At 38.9% G+C, this 20703-nt stretch overlaps 1 protein-coding gene across 1 annotated transcript in view; it reads left to right on the forward strand.

The window, feature by feature from the left end:
- LOC144979010 (uncharacterized) overlaps positions 1-348 on the forward strand; it is an 8158-nt gene extending 7810 nt beyond the window's left edge. The window contains exon 9 of the mRNA XM_078925626.1: positions 275-348. Coding sequence (XP_078781752.1) covers positions 275-348 — 74 coding nt within the window. The remainder of the gene's footprint in view (positions 1-274) is intronic.
- Positions 349-20703: the final 20355 nt, after the last annotated feature.

Below are 20703 nucleotides of genomic sequence, written 5' to 3' on the forward strand. Positions count from 1 at the left end.
ATCTATAAAACTAAACTGTGTTGTAGAGCTCATTTTGTTGTACAACATTCTGTTATAAATGGATGGTTACTTTTTTTTTTGTTTGAGTAAGAAAAGCCTATTTTTGTGTGAGGTTTGGGGGTGGGGTGGGGGGGGGGGGATTCTAAAAAACGGCTGGTACGGAGAGAGTTAAGAGGGATTATGATAAAGGGGAAGAACGAAACGTCTACATCATCCGTCTTCGGTCAGTAAATTGAACCTTACATTTCATTACTCATCGTTATTTCTTATCTAGACAGCAAACTGACAGCAGTTGGTGACTGCAAGGCACAAAGAGATCAAAACCAATATTATTTGAGAATCTCGTAGTATTTTTCATCCCAGAATAGCTCAAGAATGAAAGGAATATCCCAGAACCAAAAGGCGCACTACACTAGTTCCTGTTACACGTCACATTGGAGATGTGTTAAAACTCCTTGTGCGTGTCACAGAACATACCGTGGCGGCCATTACATCTCATATCAAGTTCCTGTTACACGTCACATTGGAGATGTGTTAAAACTGTGCGTGTCACAGAACACACTGTGGCGGCCATTAGATCTCATATCAAGTTCCTGTTACACGTCTCATTGGAAATGTGTTAAAACTCCTTGTGCGTGTCACAGAACACACCGTGGCGGCCATTACATCATCTCATTTCAAGCCATTTATTTCATTGGGAAGAAAAGTCTTGACGTCACGCCTTTTACTTTCTCTATTCCTTCGGAGGACAAATAGGTTTTAAAAAAAATAATAATTGAGCTTTTATATAGCGCAATATCCATAAACCTGCTCAAAGCGCTTTCAAGGAATCCCTGACCAACAGCACATTATCATGTAGGACGGGACATGACGCCTTTTAGCGATATTACAATTTTTTCGGACGGAGACAACGCTGTTAACGATCAGGTACTCTTTTTACACCTGAGTACGGTGAGAGAATGTGAGTAAAGAGCCTTCCCCCAAGGACTCAACTATGCCCGAGCGAGGCTCGAACCAGGACCTTCCGATCCCGAAAGCGAGTGTCATACCACCTAGCTGGACATATAATGAATAGGTTACATAATAAATCATAAGGTGGCATAACTATTTATTTAGTAACATGCGGCTATGTGGCATTCTGGCATTCTCTCACCGTACTCGGGTGTAAAATGAGTACCTGGCCGTTAGCAGCATCTTTGTCCGAAAAATTGTAATATCGCCTTCCTACATGTTAAATGTTGCTGTTGACCTGGGACCCTTGTAAAGCGCTTTGAGCACATTTAGTGGATATTGCGCTATATAAAAAAGCTCATTAAAAAAAAAAAAAAACAGGATGGACAATCTTCATTGACGACCATCACATATTTAGACTAGAAAATAAGATGCCATCACTCGGAAACGAGAAGACCATTTACACAAAGCATGCATTCCGTCCTACGGAAAAGTGGTTTTACACTTCCTGTGAGATTGGAACCAGCATGTTGATAATACAATTCTGTTTCTTATTTAAAGACAATGTTGAATGACATAATTATAGGGACAGAAGTTGTGAAATGTTTGATCTCTAATCATATGATTTGATAAGAAAAGAGTAAGCAACTGTTTGATTCGAAATAATATGAACTGATAAGAATTCCTCCCCTCATTCCTTCTTTTCAAAGAAACAGTCATTGCTTTGTTTTTTCAAATCATATGATTTATAAGAAAAAAAAGCAAATTTTGATTCAAAATAAAGAATAATAATCCAAACAACGGTTTGATTTTAAATCATATGATTTGATAAGAAAAAAAAAACAACAAATAAATAACTGCTTAGTTCCAAATCATATGATTTAATAAAAAAAAGAAACAAATAAAATATGCAACTGCTTGGTTCCAAATCATATGATTTAATTTAAAAAGCCAAATAAACAATTGCTTGGTTCCAAATCATATGATTTAATAAGAAAAAAAAACCAAATAAACAACTGCTTGGTTCCAAATTATATGATTTGATAAGAAAAAGCTCATGAGAAATTATTAAACCGGACACTTTTATTAAACTATAGATAGTATGCGCTTGGCTAAGAAGCTCACAACATTGCCAACCGGAAGTAAACGGACGAACACACAAAATTACTATGTGTAACCATGAAACTTTTATAGTCGGTTAATACAGTTTAGTGAGAATTACTCATAAACGTGGATGGCAAAAGACAATAACAAAGACCTGAGTGACGTCATCTTCGTTCTATCTATAAATTCAACTTTAGCATCTAAATCACGACACAATACTGATCCAACAAGATGAGTCATATTTATATTAAAAAAACAACAACAACAATAGGATTCAATAGTCTGATGTCACGTCACCCAGCAACAAGCAGCTTGATTCTAAACAAAGAAAATCTTTACTTTTTATTCTCCACGCTGGCGAGACCGTTTTCACGTGTCACGTGATCAGAATGTTAAAAAAAGTCAAAACCTGATCAGATTTATGATGTTTTTCTCCTCTGGACACACATTTATGCTCGTTGAAAAAGTATTTCATAAAGGCGTCCGCCAATGTTCCGATAGTTTAGAACCAGTTGCTAAGTTACTGTGCGTCATTACGAGGGAAGTGACGTCACGACTGTTGAAGGCTATTGGTCGAAAAATTGGAACGAAGCTGCCAGCCAGACAATCAAGGCAGAATTTCACACAATCCGTAGTAAAGAAAACCGGAACAGCTGAGATTGATCAGCTTGGTAATCATGGAAACGGCAGCACACATATGGCTATCAACAGACGTAGGGTAACCGGGCTCCCATAAGTCTGAGGAAAGAGGCAGTTCCTCACCGGTGTAGTCGTAAACCCACGGACCTCCAGGTATCTGTTGACGAATTCCCACGTATAACTTATAGTTCGATAAGTTTTATGAGGGGCAACATGGCTACAGCGGAATCCTTGAGGATTTGAATTTTGCTTACCTCGTCAATGTAAGCAAGATATCCTCCGTCATAATCTCCTTCGCATTTTTCTTGGGTGGTTTGCCTTCGTAGTTTACCAAGAGCACGGAGAAACAATAATTTTGAACAGCTACAAACGGACATGGAGGAATTGGTAAAGTGGCTGCTGGTGCTGGTGCTACTGTAGTTATTGCTTCTAATTCTCCTTCCAAATCTAGATCTTCTGATTGAGCCGGCGATGATTGAAGAGGTATCAGTGACGTAACAGTCGTCTGCACTGCCGATGTAGAAGTTGCCGCAGTCGTCTGCACTGCCGATGTAGAAGTTGCCGCAGTTGTCTGCACTGCCGATGTAGAAGTTGCCGCAGTCGTCTGCACTGCCGATGTAGAAGTTGCCGCAGTCGTCTGCACTGCCGATGTAGAAGTTGCCGCAGTCGTCTGCACTGCCGATATAGAAGTTGCCGTAGTCGTCTGCACTGCCGATGTAGAAGTTGACGTTGAAGATGTCGTGCTGTCAGCAACATCCCAAGTGACATTGGTTTTTCGTCTGTACACATTGTAACTGATTGTTTTGGGATCGGATATCTCTTCAATGTTACCAGAATGCCAAAGACAAATGTTTTTTTCCGGAATAAAAGAAAATCCAGAGCATTTCTCCAGAGAAGACTTCGCACAGTGCATAGCACATCCAATTAGGCCTAGTCTTGCCGCCATTTCACCGTTGTAACTGGGGATTGTCTTTGGATTGATGGACTCAAATTCAGCATCTATTATACCCTCCGTTTCCTGAATGGTTGTGGTAACAGCGACAAATAGAATGAAAAATGAGTTGACACAAAATTTGCGAGTGAAGTGATCTACGGACATATTGGATTTGGTGCTATGCATTTATCTAAAACAAACCCACAAGATCCGCCACCCGGATAAGACGTACCAACACACAAATCTATGTGTAACCTTAATAGTTTATAGTCTGATTGATATAGTTTAGTGAGAACTACTCATAAAAATGGCTGGTTAGAAACAATAACAAAATGCTGAGTGACGTCAATTTCGTTCCTTGTATAGCTCATCAAATTCCTAAGATTCCACTCAAACTAGCACAATATTATATAGGGAGATTATCTCAACTTGATTGTTGTGTCCAAATCGATGCACTTGTATACCTATTTAAATAAAAAAAAAAGATAAAAATAAAATCAGCATACATGACAGCATGAGTATATTATGTATAGATAGTATGCGCTTGGCTAAGAAACTCACAACATTGCCATCCGGAAGTATAATCAACCAACACACAAAACTATATGTAACATTGGTCTGGTTAATACAGTTTAGTAAGAATTACTCGTACTAAAAAAAATGGATGGCTAAAAAACAATAGTGGCGTCAATTCGCGAAGTCTTCCTTCAGTCCCAGGTTTAAGAGTTTTTACCAAGATGAGGGTCATTTAAATCGATCGGTATTTGAAGGAGCGAGTTTTCTGGCCAAATTTTTAAATTTGGGTTTTGTAAGAGTATGGCAGAATAAAATAGTGAGTCATCGGGAGTCATGATAAATAAACGTTCAACTTTTCTAACGCCTGTCTGGGTTTAAAGTGATGTTGTATGAACATTTTTACGGGGTTTTATTTTTTGTTGTTCTTCGCTGAAGAAGGGTTTAGAGCCAGAAACGTTTTCACGTTTGGTACTTCACTATGTTAAAAAGATGTTGTTATATTCCTATGCACATTACTTTTATGGTACAAAATTCAAATTGGATCAAAACGACGGAACTCTAACATTTTTTTAAAAAATTGGCCAGAAAAATTAAATGTTTCTGTTAAATCTAGTTGAAATACCGATCGAATGATATAATGTCCAGAATTACTTGTCAAAGAGTCGTTTCTTTCCAGTCTCATGATTTGGACTATTTGACAATTTGTTTCTATACCGTTAAAAGGAAATAAATAGCGATCACCTGCTACCTTTTGGATAGGAGGCGAGGATACCGCAAAACACTTTGCGCCAGATCTAACAGCGCCTAGCTATCCAACTACTGATATGTAGACAAGAAAGCGAGAGCGAGAGCTAGAGAGAGAGAGAGAGAGAGAGAGAGAGAGAGAGAGAGAGAGAGAGAGAGAGAGAGAGAGAGAGAGAGAGAGAGAAGGGGGGGGGGGGCTGGATCAGGAAAAATAAAAATAAAATCCTGCCCGGATCGATCCAGGTCCCTTTGCGTGTGAAGCGAGTGCTCCACCAACTGAGCTATCGGGACCCTCATTTTTAAAAAGTTGTCAGATTACGGCAGAAAGGAGAAATTGTTCAAGAAACATGCAATAGTAAACATAGTCATAATAAATACATAGTAAATATAGTAATAGTAAACATAGTAAAAGTAAACATAGTCATTGTAATTATAGTCGTAGTAAATATAGTAAAAAATTGAGCTTTAAATTGAGCATTTATATAGGGCAATATCCACTAAACGTGCTCAAGCGCTTTACAAAGGGTCCTGACCAACAGCAAGACGTAACATAAAGAACGAGAAATGACGCCTGTTCGGCGATAATGCATTTTTTTTCACACTGAGACAACGCTGTTAACGGTCAGGTACTCATTTTACACCTGAATACAGTGAGAGAATGTGAGTAAAAAGTCTTTTCCAAAGACTCAACTATACGCCGAGCGAGGCTCGAACCCAGGACCTTCCGATTCGAAAGCGAGTGTTTATACCACAAGACCACTAGCCGCAGTAATAGTAGACATAGTAAGAGTAATAGTAAACCTAGTAACAGTAAACATAGTAATAGTAAACTTAGTAAGGATAAACATAGTAATATTAAGAGTAATAGTAAACATAGTAACAGTAAACATAGTAATAGTAAACCTAGAAATAGTAAACATTGTAATAGTAAACAGAGTAATAGTAAACATAGTAATAGTAAACATAGTCATAGTGATAGATTAAAATCTGGACAAATGTGTATGAAAGGTGCCAGACAAAGCAAGTAAGAAAAATACAAGAAAACATCTTTCTACCTAGACAATGTTTTTTTTTTTCTTGTATTTTTTTTCTTGCTTTGTATGACATCTTTCATACACACTTGTTCAGATCTTAATCTATCACCAGTGCCTGCTCCATAATTTTTCAATAATAGTAATAGGGTCCCATCAATTAATGCTACGCATTTAGCTAAATAACTCACAACATCCACCAGTCGGATATAACGTAACAACAGACAAAAACTATCTGTTACCTAAAGTGGTTATAATCTGATTGATTGTATTAATTTTTAAAAATGATCTTTTAGATAGAGCAATATCCACTAAACCTGCTCAAAGCGCTTTACAAGAGATCCCTGGGCTAACAGTAACACTTAACATGTAAGACGTGACATGACGCCTGTTAGGCGATATTACAATTTTTTCGGACAGAGACAACGCTATTAACGGTCAGGTGCTCAATTTACACCTGAGTACGAAGAGATAATGTGAGTAAAGAGCCTTTTCCAAGGACTCTATTATGCGCCGAGCGAGGCTCGGACCCATGACCTTCCGATCCAAAAAGCGAGTGTCATACCACAAGACCGCATAGCCGCACGTGAGAACTACTCCAAAAAATTTAGTGAGAAGTTAGTGAGAACTAGTCCAAAAAAAATGGCTGACTAAAAACAAAAACAAAGACGTTAATAGGCTTCAATAGTCGTGACGTCACTTCCCTCGTAATGACGCATAGTAACTTTGTAACTGGTTCTAAACTATCGGAACAATGGCGGGCTCCCTTATGAAATACTTCTCCGACGATCATAAAAGTGTATTCAGAGGAGGAGAAAAAAAACATTATAAAGTTGATCATGTTTTGACTTTTATACATTCTAATCACATGACATGTGAAAAAGTTCTAGCCAGCATGAAGAATAAAAAGTACCGACTTTCTTTGTTTAAAACCAAGCTGCTGGTTGCTGGGCGGACGTGACACCAGACTATTGAATCCTATTTCGATCCATAAATAAAATTACGAAATATATAGACTTGAAAAAGAATCACTTCTCCGCCCCCCACCTCATGCGACCGATTCACATTCCTCACTGCTAACTGACATAGACATAGAATCTGTCCCTTGGTCTGATCACAAGACTATCTCTCAACGCTTCCATCTCGTCCCCCTCATGCAACCGATTCACATTCCTCACTGCTACTGACATGGAATCTGAACCACGTTCTGATCACAAGTTGATCTCCCCCACCAGCGATTCCATCATGCTGAAATAACGCCTCATTTTCGTCCCGTTAGAAAAGTGAAAAGCCAGTTTATGAATATTTGAAGAGTAGCAAATTAAATGTGCTTTGTTAATATCTGATCATAAACGGCGTTGTATTCCGTTAGGAAACTCGTCAACTACCGCGGTGTAGTTTTTGTTACAACGAGAGAGAGAGAGAGAGAGAGAGAGAGAGAGAGAGAGAGAGAGAGAGGGGGGGGGGGGGGGGGAAGATGAAATCAAATTAGCAACCAAACAAACAAAGAACTTTTAAAAAATCCCAAACAAAACAAAATATAAACAAAACAAAAAAACTAACCCCCCCCCCCCCCCCAAAGAAAAAAAAAGAAAAAAAAGCAGAACAAAACAAAACAAAAACAGACAACAAAAAAAAAAAAGAAAAAAAAGAAATAACAACAAAAAGCAAAACAAAAACACAAAAACCCTAAAATTGAAAACATCAAGAAAGGTATTGTGTGAGCCACCACTCCAATCTGGCATTCTGTTGGAATTATCTAGAAGAGGAAAAATGAGTTTAGCCAGTTAAGTAACTGCCGTACTCCGGAAAGACACGTATTAAAAATTTGGCCAGAAAACTCGTCCTGCAAATATCGATCGATTTAAATGACCCTCATCTTGGTAAAAACTCTCAAATCTGGGACCTTGCGAGGTATTCTATCAAGTCCCAGGTTTGAGATTTTTTTTTGACAAGATGAGAGCCATTTAAATCAATCGATATTTGAAGGATGAGTTTTCTGGCCAAATTTTTTTTTTAATACGTGCCTTACCAGTGAACTGACTAAAGACAATTTGATCAGAATTAGGAAAGTTGATAGAACAAAACTCACGCTCCCCAATCATTCCATCTAAAATAACTCAAATTTTATAGATAGTTCGAAGATGACGTCACTCAGGTCTTTGTTATTGTTTTTTGCCATCCACGTTTATGAGTAATGCTCACTGAAAAGTATTAACTCGACTATAAACGTTCATGGATACACACAGTTTTGTGTGTTGGTCCGTTATACTTCCGGATGGCAATGTTATGAGCTTCTTAGCCAAGCGCATTCTATCTATAAGTAAAGCGACTTATACATATATGCAGGTCTGACATCCGACTCCACTTCTGGATCTAGTTTAACATTGTTGTGATGGACAATGTTTTGCGTCATTAAAAAAAAAAAAACGATTTCCATAACAACAATGAGCCCGTAGTGAATTGGGTTACCAGACCTGCAAATAAGTGCACATCGATTTGAAGGCTTCGTGTCTATCCTGATACGATACCATTTTAGGACGTCTGTCTACAAAGTCTGTAAATGTTGCTGCTTGAAGCTCGAAGAAATAAATAACAATGTGAAATTGAATGTAAACTTCCATTTGATGACGAAAATAGACAGAATTGACGTTTCGGGTTTCCCCTTTATTAACAAGCATGATGAATGAAACACTTCAGATGAATGAGATAATGTGGTAGTGGCGTTGTTAAGATGAATTATCTCATTCATCTGCAGTTTTTCATTCATCCTGTTTGTTGATAAAGGGGAAACCCGAAACGTCCATTCTATCTGTTTTCGTGATTAAATTGAATCTGACATTCAATTTCACATTGTTATTTATTTTTGGTTACAAAGTATGACAAAATCTTGCCTCAACAACAATCACGTGACTGGATTGTTCTGTCGTACAACAATTGGATTCAATAGTCTGATGTCACGTCGCCCAGCAATGGCGGCCATCGTGGTTCTTCTTCTTCTTCTTCTTCTTCTTCTTCTTCTTCTTCTTCTTCTTCTTCTTCTTCTTCTTCTTCTTCTTCTTCTTCTTCTTCTTCTTCTCTTCTTCTTCTTCTTCTTCAAGTACCAAGTCTGTGCCAGACATCGGTGATCATGGTACGCCATTCATCTCTCTGATCAGATAACCTCAGAAAACTAATATTACCCTTCTCTTTCTTTGTCACCCAGCTGTTCAAACTATTCAAATATCGTGGTTCTAAACAAAGAAAATCTAAACTTTTTATTCTTCATGCTGGCTAGAACTTTTCATACGTCTTGTGATCAGAATGTATAAAAGTCAAAACATTATCAGATTTATCATGTTTTTCTCCTCTGGATACGCTTTTATGCTCGTCGGAGAAATATTTCATAAGGGCGTCCGCCATTTTCCCGATAGTTTAGAGCCAGTTACTAAGTAACCATGCGTCATTACGAGGGAAGTGATGTTACGACTGTTGAAGCGTATTCATCTCTTGTTCTTAAAATTCCAAGCCTTTATTCTCTTATGATCGCATGTATTTTATAGATCGCGTCAGCATAATGTGTTATTGTCACAGGGTGAGCTGGAGAAAAAAAATGCTGGTTTTTTTTCTTATTTGAAAGACTGAAAATGTGAGTTTTTATATAGATCAATATCCACTCGAAGTCTCAAAGCCCTTTACAAGGGCTCCCAGGCCAACAGCAACATTTAAAATGTGGGACGAGACATGATGCCTGGTATGCGATACTACATTTTTTTTTCGGACAGAACAACGCTGTTAACGACCTGGTACTCATTTTACACCTCAGTAAGGTGAGAGAATATGAGTAAAGAGCCTTTTCTAAGGACTCAACTATGCGCCGAGCCATGCTCGAACCCATGACCTTCCTATCCGATAGCGAGTGTCATACCACTAGACCACATAGCCGCAGTGTGAAGACCCCACAAATTTATTGTTGAATAAAGGCGTACTACGCACAAGCACTCTTGGCTCATTTTTCTATAAGGCTACTTCCGACTGACATCTTCTACATCACCGTCACTGTATTATGATGTCTTTTTTTCTCTTCTTTTTCTAGACGCGCTCTTGATATGTAAATAAATAAATAAATAAATATATTTAGAGAATAGTTATGTCCCGTCCTACATGTTCAATGTTGCTGTTGGCCAGGGACCCCTTGTACAGCGCTTTGAGCACGTTTAGTGGATATTGCGCTATATAAAAGCTCCAAAAAATTAATTAATTCCCTTTATTCACCCCCAATGGTAAATTTGTCTTTAGGGTCTATTCCAAGGGAAGACTGGAATAACTCAGGCGTCAGTCACAGTGCAGCGCCGCAAAGTGAGCTAGGGCGAGGAAGTGACTTGCTCAAGGCCACACAACGAGAGGCATGTAGTCGAACTCGGTACCTTGTTGTGTACGAAGCAAAGACCGTACCACTGAGCCAAGCTGCCCCCCTAAATATACTTACTCGACATCACTCCACGTGATAAGTTAAACCATTAAGAGCTCTTTTCATTTAAAATCTTTTAATGTGAGGTGAAGTAGAATTTGAACCCTAATTGTAATTCTAATTGAGCTTTATATAGAGCAATATCCACTAAATGTGCTCAAAGCGCTTCATAAGGGGTCCCTGGTCAAGAGCAACATTTAACATGTAGGACGGGACATGACGCCTGTTAGGCGATATTACAATGTTTCGGACAAAGACAACGCTGTTAACGGCCAGGTACTCATTTTACACCTGAGTACGGCGAGAGAATGTGAGTAAAGAGCCTTTTCCAAGGACTCAACTACGCGCCGAGCGTGAGGATCGAACCCAGGACCTTCCGATCCGAAAGCGAGTGTCATACCACTAGACCACAAAGCCCTGTAATTAAATAAAAACAAGTCTTAATTCATTGAATCCAATCACGCCTTGTCCTCACCCGTGTGGTGTCCGGGGTCCCTCAACTGAGAGGGTCAAGAATAGCCCAACGCCAAGCCAGCGTGTCGTAAAAGGCGACTAATGGTGTGTGATTCCCCCATCTTTGAGTCACCTGGTCCTCCAGGTTGGGGGTTGGCAAAGGGTTAACACACCCTTTCCGTTAAACTCAAACCGTTACAGAAACACAGACAGACAAACTAAATCCTTTTTTTAGCTTGGGCGACCGAAGAGTTTCTGGAATTACAGAATTTATGAAGGACAACAGACAAAGCCGAAAGGACTCTGCTGACCCGATGACGTCTTCGCCAAACAAGCAGCTTCGAATTGCGTCGTGGAACGTTCGCACCATGTATGAAGCAGGAAAAAGCTCTCAAGTTGTGACTGAGATGAGAAGATACAGGCTGCATATACTTGGAGTAAGCGAAACCCACTGGATACAATCCGGACAGAAACACCTCAAGTCTAGGGAGAAGATTTTATATTCAGGGAGAGGGGACGGGATTCATACACAGGGAGTAGGAATAATTCTAAGCAAGTTTGCCCAGAAGTCACTGAGAGGATGGGAACAATGCGGAGAAAGGATCATCATGGCGTCTTTTACAACACGGAGTAAGAAGATCACATGAACATTGTACAGATCTATGCCCCAACAAATGATGCAACAGATGAGGACAAAGATACATTTTATGGTCTGCTACAACAAGTCATTGACAAGTTGCCAAGGAAAGACATCAACATATTGATGGGAGATGCTAATGCAAAAGTGGGACAGGATAACGTAGGCTATGAAGGTATCATGGACGTCATGGCATGGGAGAAATGAATGATAATGGAGAGAGATTTGCAAATTTCTGTGCATTCAACAGCTTGGTGATTGGAGGATCAGTGTTCCCCCATAAGAGGATCCACAAAGCAACTTGGGTCTCACCAGATGGTGTGACAGAGAATCAGATTGATCATTTTTGTATCTCTCGTAGATTCAGACGTTCATTGGAAGATGTGACAGTACGGAGAGGGGCAGATGTTGGATCAGACCACCACCTGCTATTGGCAAAGCTTAAGCTCCGACTCAGAAAACACGGGCCAGATCACATACAAGAAGAAAATTCGAGGTGAATGCACTTGATGGGGAAAAGAATGAGGAATTCAAACTACAATTGAGTAATAGATTCCAACCTCTTACTGAGCTCGAGGAGGACATAGATGTAGAGTCACATTGGGCAAAGATCAAGGAAGTCTACATAACAACTTGCCACGAGGTATTGGGGTAAAGAAATCGGAACATAAAGAATGGATAAGTCCAACCACCTTGGACCTTATTGAAAAGAGAGAACAAGGAAGGAACAAGTGAATGCAAGCCGAACAAGGGCTTCAAGACTGGATGCACAAGAGCAGTATCGAACCATAGCTAAGGAAGTCAAAAGATCTGTGAAGAAAGACAAGGAAGCATTCATGAACAGACTTGCAGAGAAAGCAGAAGCAGCAGCGACTGAGGTCACATGAGGATCCTTTATCAAACTACCAAGACACTTGCTGGAAAATATGGGAAACCAGAGGTACCAGTCAAAGACAAAGATGGGAAAACTATTTTTGGAAAAGAGGCTCAATCTGAACGATGGAGGGAACATTTCAACTGCCTTCTGAACAGACCACCACCAGACAACCAGCCAGAAATTTTGCCTGCAAGGAATGAGCTACCAATTAGCTATGATCCACCATCGATAGCAGAGATTGTGGGTGCCATTAACAAGATGAAAAGGGGAAAGCTGCTGGACCAGACCAGATTCCACCGGAGGCTCTAAAAGTTGATGCGAAAAGAAATGCTGAGGCCCTGCACCCACTATTTGAGAGAATCTGGAATGACGGGATATTCCCAAAGGATTGGAAGGAAGGACATCTTATCAAGCTTCCAAAGAAAGGGGACCTCAGTAATTGTAATAATTATCGAGGCATCACTCTTCTTTCTATCCCAGGAAAGGTTTTCAACCGTATTATTTTAGAGAGAATTAAGAATGCAACAGATCTAAACTGCGGGACGAACAGGCAGGTTTTCGGAAAAACCGTTCAACCACCGACCAGATTGCCTCTCTGCGAGTCATAGTAGAACAGTCTATAGAATGGAACTCTCCTCTTATTGTCAACTTTCTGGATTACGAGAAGGCTTTCGACAGTATTGACAGAGCAACATTGTGGAAAATTCTGGCACATTATGGACTCCCTGAAAAGATAGTAAACCTCATTAAGGAAATGTATGAAGGATCAAGTTGCAGGGTTGTACATGAAGATCAGCTTACTGACAGCTTTGAAATTAAGACTGGTGTCAAGCAGGGATGCTTGCTCTCACCATTCCTGTTCATCCTTGCCATTGATTGGCTAATGAAGGAAACCTCCAAAGGGAGAAGAAATGGGATACAGTGGACCCCCTGGACACAGTTGGATGATCTGGATTTTGCAGATGATCTGGCTCTTCTGTCCCACACCCAGGACCAGATGCAAGCAAAAACCACAATTATAAACAGCCTCTCGGAATCAATTGGTCTAAGAATTCACCCTGCAAAGTCAAAGGTCTTGAGGATAGGTACGCGTCAAAGGGAGCAGATCAAAGTAAAAGATCAAGAACTCGAAGATATAGACACTTTCTGCTATCTCGGAAGTATAATTGACAAGGATGGAGGCACGGAAGCAGAGGTGAAAGCACGAATAGGAAAGGCACAGGCTGCATTCACATCTTTGAACAGAGTTTGGAGAACTAAAGATATCTCCCTTCAACTAAAGCTAAGACTTTTCAACTCAAACGTGAAGTCTGTCCTACTGTATGGATGTGAAACTTGGAACGCATCACAGGCATGTATAAGGAGGGTACAGATTTTCGTAAACAGGTGCATGCGTAAGCTACTCAGAATAAAATGGATGGATAGAATAAAAAATGAAGAAGTATGGAAAAGAACACAGCAGAAACCAGTGGAGAAGGATATAGGAAGAAGACGATGGAGGTGGATTGGACACACGCTTAGAAAGAATGACTCAACTATAACAAAGAAAGTATTGGACTGGAACCCTCAGGGCAGAAGATCAAGGGGAAGGCCACGAGGAACATGGAGAAGAATTAAAGAAGCTGATATACAGAGAAGTGGTAAGACCTGGAATGAGATAAAAAAGTTGGCTCAGGATAGAGAAGGATGGAAACTGTTTGTCTGTGGCCTATACCCTGACCCAGGGTGAAAAAGGCAATGATGATGACGCCTTGTCCTTACTTTTACACGTGTAGAAAATAATATAAAAGCCATTAGCGTAGCAGTTCAGTCCGCCGGTCGATTATAAACAGGATAAGAGATCATTGTAATCTATGCCTTCATAGATTGAAGGTAAAAAAAAGTACTCTTTAACCCCGCCCCCCCCCCCCCCCTCTCTTCTCTCTCCTCCTCTCTCTCTCTCTCTCTCTCTCTCTCTCTTCTCTCTCTCTCGCCCCCCCCCCCCCCGCTCCCCCCAATCAAAATAAAGGCGACACAAAGAAGCATTCGAGGGCCACAAGGGAAATAAAAAGGGCATATATCACAATTCAAATTTTATGAGTTATGCCCCTTAGTATATCGTTCGTTTGTCTTTGTTGAGTCTTTGGAAAAGGCTCTTTACTCACATTCTCTCATGGTACTCGTGTGTAAGATGAGTACCTGGCCGTTAACAGTTTTGTTTCTGTCGGAAAAAAAGATTTGTAATGTCGCCTAACATGGGCAATGTCTCGTTCGACATGTTACGTGTTGCGGTTGGGCAGGTGCCCTTTTTAAAGCGCTTTGAGCACGTTTGGTGGCTATTGCGCATTATATATATGTAAAAAAATGTAACTACACAACAGAGCGATGATTTACAAGGAAAAAAAACAACATCATCTCCCAAAACTATAATTATACATTTGACTGTTTTCCTCCTAGTCAATGATTCCAGCCAGGGCTAGGACAAAACTAAATAATCACATTCCAAGACAAAGACAGAAAGCAACTCGGAAAACATATGGGATAGTTCTCACTAAATTCTGTCAATCAGACTATAAACGTTCAAGGTTGGTACGTTATATCCGGCTGGCGAATGTTGTGAGAATGTTGGCTAGACGCATAGCATCACTAGTTCTTACTGGCTTAATACCGTTTAGTGACGAGTGGTCACAGGTGAGTGAAATGAAATGCAGAATTGCGATCTAATTTCACCCCACTGATACGGCTATTCGCCGACTTTGGTCAATCCGTTATCACTTCAATGAGCCCAATGCGACGTGTACTTTTTTGCTGGTCTGATAACCCAGAGTGTTATAAATTCACTCTTTTAATGGAAATACTCTCAAACCGAAGCGAACTATTGTCTATCACAAAAATATAATGTTAAATCAAGCCCATAATCATTTCACGTTCAGTGATCAGACCTTGTGCGGCTATGTGGTCTAGTGGTATGACACTCGCTTTCGGATCGGAAATGTCCTGGGTTCGAGCCTCGATCGGCGCATAGTAAAGTCCTTGGAGAAGGCTCTTTATTCACATTCTCTCACCGTATTCAGGTGTAAAATGAGTACCTGGCCGTTAATAGCTTGTCTTTGTCCAAAAAAAAAAAAAAAAGAAATCGAATATCGCCGAACAGACGTCATGTCCCGTCCTACGTGTTAAATGTTTCTGTTGGTCAGGGACCCCTTGTAAAGCGCTTTGAACACGTTCAGTGGATATTCATCATCCACCGTGGCTTGTGCTCTTGAGCACGTTGCCGGTCAGCTGTCTCCACGAATCACGATCCTCTGCGGTGAGCATGAAATCTGCGTTGCTTTTAAAATCACATTTGGCCATTCTTGGGTTATTTAAATAAGCCATTTTTTGTCTTCCTCTAGCTCTCTTTCCTTCGATCATCCCAGATGTTACCAACTTTTCTATTCCTTCTCTTCTCCACACATGTCCCAGAAACCGTAACTGCCTCTTTCTGATGTTATCGATCAGTATTCTTCCCTTTCTTACCTTCAATACTTCCTCGTTCGTACACCTGTCTGTCAGTGCGCTATATAAAAGCTTAATTTTTAAATTTTCTTTTTTAACATACCTACAAGTATATGCACGTCGGTTTAGTGTTTTCTCGCACTCTCTCTATCCTATCATCCATACATTATATATTTCTGAAACAACAAGACGTTGTCCACAAAGAGAAACTAAATAAAAACAAACAAAACAACAAGAAATAAGACCACGCGTCTGCTAATGTGTTTTTTTTTTTCTTCTTTCTTTTCTTTTTTAAAAATAGGTTTTTTATTTTTGTATTATTATTTTTTTTTTTACCCATTCAATTAATACTTGAATCTAATCGTTTCCATCACAAATTAATCAATTTGTACGGTTATAATTGAAGAAATCAATAATAATAGGATTATTCTCACCGATGAGAAAACAACACGTAATAGAGGCCATTAGTGACCATTGTTCTTTCTCTCTTTGTGTGGGTCAGGGGGTGGGTGGGTAGGTAGGTGGGTGGGTGGGTGGGTAGGTGGGTGGGTGGGGGTCATTCTATTTGATGAGTATCTGCTTATTTAATTTGTGCTCTTCGATGCCATTCGTTCCTCAAAATAGCTTTAAATAAAATTTTAAAAGATAAATTCGTGAGAATAATAATACACGTTCAGCTTGGTAAACAAAGGGAGAGAACAAGAAATTGTATGACGTCACAGGCGGGGTTGATGACCTCAGGCTTCGGTTACTTGGGCTTTTATAAAGGGCAGTATCCATTTAAAGTGCTCAAAGCTCTTTACAAGATGTACAGGCAACATTTAGCACGCAGGAGGAGACACGGTGCTGGTAGGCGATTATGCAGTTATTTTTATTTTTTTTTTCCGACAGAGACAATGCTGTTTTGTTTTGTTTTTAAGGGTTTTACGGTGCTTGCAACACATGTGGTCTAGTGGTATGACACTCGCTTTCGGATCGGAAGGTCCTGGGTTCGATCCTCGCGCTCTGCGCATAGTTGAGTCCTTGGAAAAGGCTCTTTACTCACATTCTCTCACCGTACTCAGGTGTAAAATGAGTACTTGGCCGTTAACAGGCGTTGTCTTTGTCCGAAAAATTGTAATATCGCCTAACAGGTGGCATGTCCCGTCCTACATGTTGAATGTTGCTGTTGACCGGGACCCCTTGTCAAGGGCTTTGAGCACATTTAGTGGATATCGCGCTATATAAAAAGTTCATTTTTTTTCTAGATGTACAATTAAAAGGACTTGAGGAAAAAAGTAAGACAAAGGGAAATGGTTCAAATAGGGAACAGATGTAGATTCCACTATCAATGTATTTAGTTTGAGAACACCTAAGTCTCACCCAGACACCTCAAGATCCTAAGAGGATTAAATTCAAATGTTAACAAATCATATGTTAAAAATAGCTACGTAACAGAGAGATGATTTACAAGAAAAAATGTAATCTCCCAAAACTATACATTCGACTGTTTCCCTCCCAGCCAAGGACTCCGGTCAGGGTCATGACAAAATTAAGTAATCTCATTCCAAGACAATAATAATAATAATAATAATAATAATAATAATAATAATAATAATAATAATAATAATAATAATAATAATAATAATAATAATAATAATAATAGATCTTTATTGTCCATAAATATGGCAATTTGTCATTTAGTTACACTTGTTATAACGTTAAATGATAACTGTAACATTGAACAGATATTTCACTCCTACTTATTTTCTCTCTCTCTCTCTCTCTCTCTCTCTCTCTCTCTCTCTCTCTCTCTCGTTCTCTCTCTCTCTCATTCTCTCTCTCTCTCGCTCTCTCTCTCTCTCTCTCTCTCTCTCTCTCTCTCTCTCTCTGGAAAACAGATATACGGGTATAGAAGACACAGCAAGTGCCTCCGTACTCACCATGGGAGGTCGGGGATCCCACCCCACAGACAACGCTGTTAACGGTCATCTTAAACCTGAGTATGGTGATGTTTGTTTTTTTTTTGTTTTTTTTTTTTTTTATTTTAAGGGCTTTAAATAAAATAAATAATAAAATGAATAAAATTCCCTTAGTTCATCCCATGCATAGGGGGAAGACTGGAATAACCTAGGCGTCAGCCGCAGTGCAGCGTCGCAAATTGAGTTAAGGCGAAGTGACTTGCTCAAGGCCACACAGCGCAGCGGCGGGTGATCGAACTCGAGAGAAGCAATGATCGAACCGTTGAGCAGCGCTTGCGACACATTTAGGTCATTTCAACGCCAGTAATAAGGAAGAGACTGGGATAGTATATATATATATATATATATATATATATATATATATATATATATATATATATATATATTATATATATTATATATATATATATATATATATATATATATATATATATATATATATATATATATATATATATAAAACACGAGTTCGTCATTGAAATAAATATATGGTCGATATGGGAAAATCTCATGTGAAAATTTCATGTGGTTCCGTTTTAAACAATTTAAAAAAAAAATAAATAAAAAAAAAAGAAAAGAAAGAAAACAGAAAAAGCCCAGACACCCCCCCCCCCCCCCACAATTAGACAAAAACAAACAAAAAACGCAAAACGAAAACACATTTTTCATGGAATTTGAAAACTTAGGAAGAATATTAGGATTTATGGATTTTTATTTTTAAAAAGAAATCTTATCAACGGAGGAAAAAATAGATAATTTACTATAAATAGCATGTGATTTTTCTTATGATTAGTTGACACAGACATAGAATGTATATTGATTAAACTTTCCTTTTATTGAGAAAAAAAGATCAACTTAATTTGTGGAAATGGATTGAAAGAATGAATGTGCATGTAAGAACAAGAATGGGAGGTGACTTTTCTTAAGTCAGTGTGTGATGATTTTATGAATGAAATGTTTATGAATTAATGCTGTCCTGTTAAATATTCATGTATTCAAAAATTGAATGGCTAATTTTATAGTTGAATGACAAACATAACTATTGTTCTACAAATGTGTAAATATGTTTTTATTTGAAATAAAAAGAATAAAGATACTTTTAAATCTTCAACATAATACGTTTATGACTTAGTTTTGCTGATTTAAATATCTACATTAATTCTGTAAATACATTTTGTGAAATAAAAATGAGAATAATTCTAAAACCGTGTTGTTGATTTTTTTCTAAAGTGTGACCCATCCCCCCATAACGGTATGATGTCGGGTTGTTTTAGATGCTAAAAAATAACTTATTGTTACAAATTTGAAATCAGTTTTAAGATTTCATCCCGACCTTTTACCGTTTTGAGACGATGCGCCACCGATTATGAGACACTAAAAGCAGGACTAGAGCCCAAGGACCTAACACTAGACCACACAGCCGCATGACATTGAAATTAAAATCTAAATGCTAATTTTTTACCCAAAATTTTTAATCGATCAAAGTTAAGAAAAAAAAAAGAAGAAAAAATAAAGAAACAAAACAATGGAGATAAAATAAACTATTTCAAACTTTAACAAACAAAACTGGTCTTTTGAATTAGTGTTAAACGATTAATAATGATTGCATGATATCCGTTGGATAAGACTTCGTCTTTCTGAAAATACTTTCTGCCAGGTCAGACACTTAGGTACCCAATCACCCGGGGGGGGGGGGGGGGAGGGAGGGGGCGATAATTCAAGTGGTGTGACACTTAATTCCTACAAAAATGGACGGAAGGCTATGAAGTCGAGAATATTTTTATGACCCCCCCCCCCCCCCCGCCCCAGTTTATTGAGATTGACTTAGATCAAACAATACTTCGTTATGCCAAGCCAGAAATTTGAGAAATAATACGAAGGACTAAAATATAAACAAACAAATAATGCACAAAATCTACTCGTATCTACCAAAATAAATGTGTTGATATTGTAATGACACGGCAGTGGCGTAGGGGCCCTAATGACAACAATACAATAGTCTATTGAAATCTACCTGGACCAGACTCCACCACGGTGAGATGACAAGCTGTAGTAACGAAAACACACAATCATGTCGTACTGAGAGTAAAGTCAACAAATCAACAGTTTACTGAAATTATTTGTTTCGGAGAACAATGTCGTTAGATGACAAACGTAAACAAGCTTGACCACTTCGCTGGTATCCAACTAAATCCAGGTCTTTGACATGTTATGACCACCTTGGACACAATAGAACCAACAGCAACACGTACCATGTAGAACGAGACATGACGCCTGTTAGGCGATATTACAATTTTTTTTTTCTGGACAGAGGCAACGATGTTAACGGCCAGGTACTCATTTTACACCTGGTGAGAGAATGTGAGTAAAGAGCCGTTTCCAAGGACTCAACTATGCGCCGAGCGAGGCTCGAACTCAGGACTTTCCGATCCGAAAGCGAGTGTCATACCACCTGACCACATAGCCGCACATGTCTTTGACATTTTTGTGACCACCTTGGACACAATAGAATCGGATTAATTCACTCCATGGACGGGTGTATTCAAATCATCAAGGGAGGGGGGGTTATGGAATTGTTCTGATGTTTGGGGTAGGCAGGGTGGAGATAAAAAGTATTGGTGGTATAATTCTCTAATTATTTTTAATAGTTCAAAGTGTGAGTACACGAAGCCGAAGCCGTTGTTGTGAAACAAGCGACTGTGAGCGATGCCAATAACTGATTTGGTGCCGTCAATGGGATGAAAAAAAAAGTATATTTTTAAAAAAATGAAAGAAATTGAGCTTTTATATAGGGCAATATCCACTAAACGTGCTCAAAGCGCTAGTTTAGAAATAGGAATAGTTTATTTTATCTCCATTGTTTTGTTTCTTTATTTTTTCTTCTTTTTTTTATTCTTAACTTTGATCAATTAAAAATTTTGGATAAAAA

The sequence above is a fragment of the Berghia stephanieae genome, chromosome 8, assembly GCF_034508935.2.
Source record: "Berghia stephanieae isolate SIO BIC M18660-M18661 chromosome 8, UCSD_Bste_1.3, whole genome shotgun sequence".
NCBI lineage: Eukaryota > Metazoa > Mollusca > Gastropoda > Nudibranchia > Aeolidiidae > Berghia > Berghia stephanieae.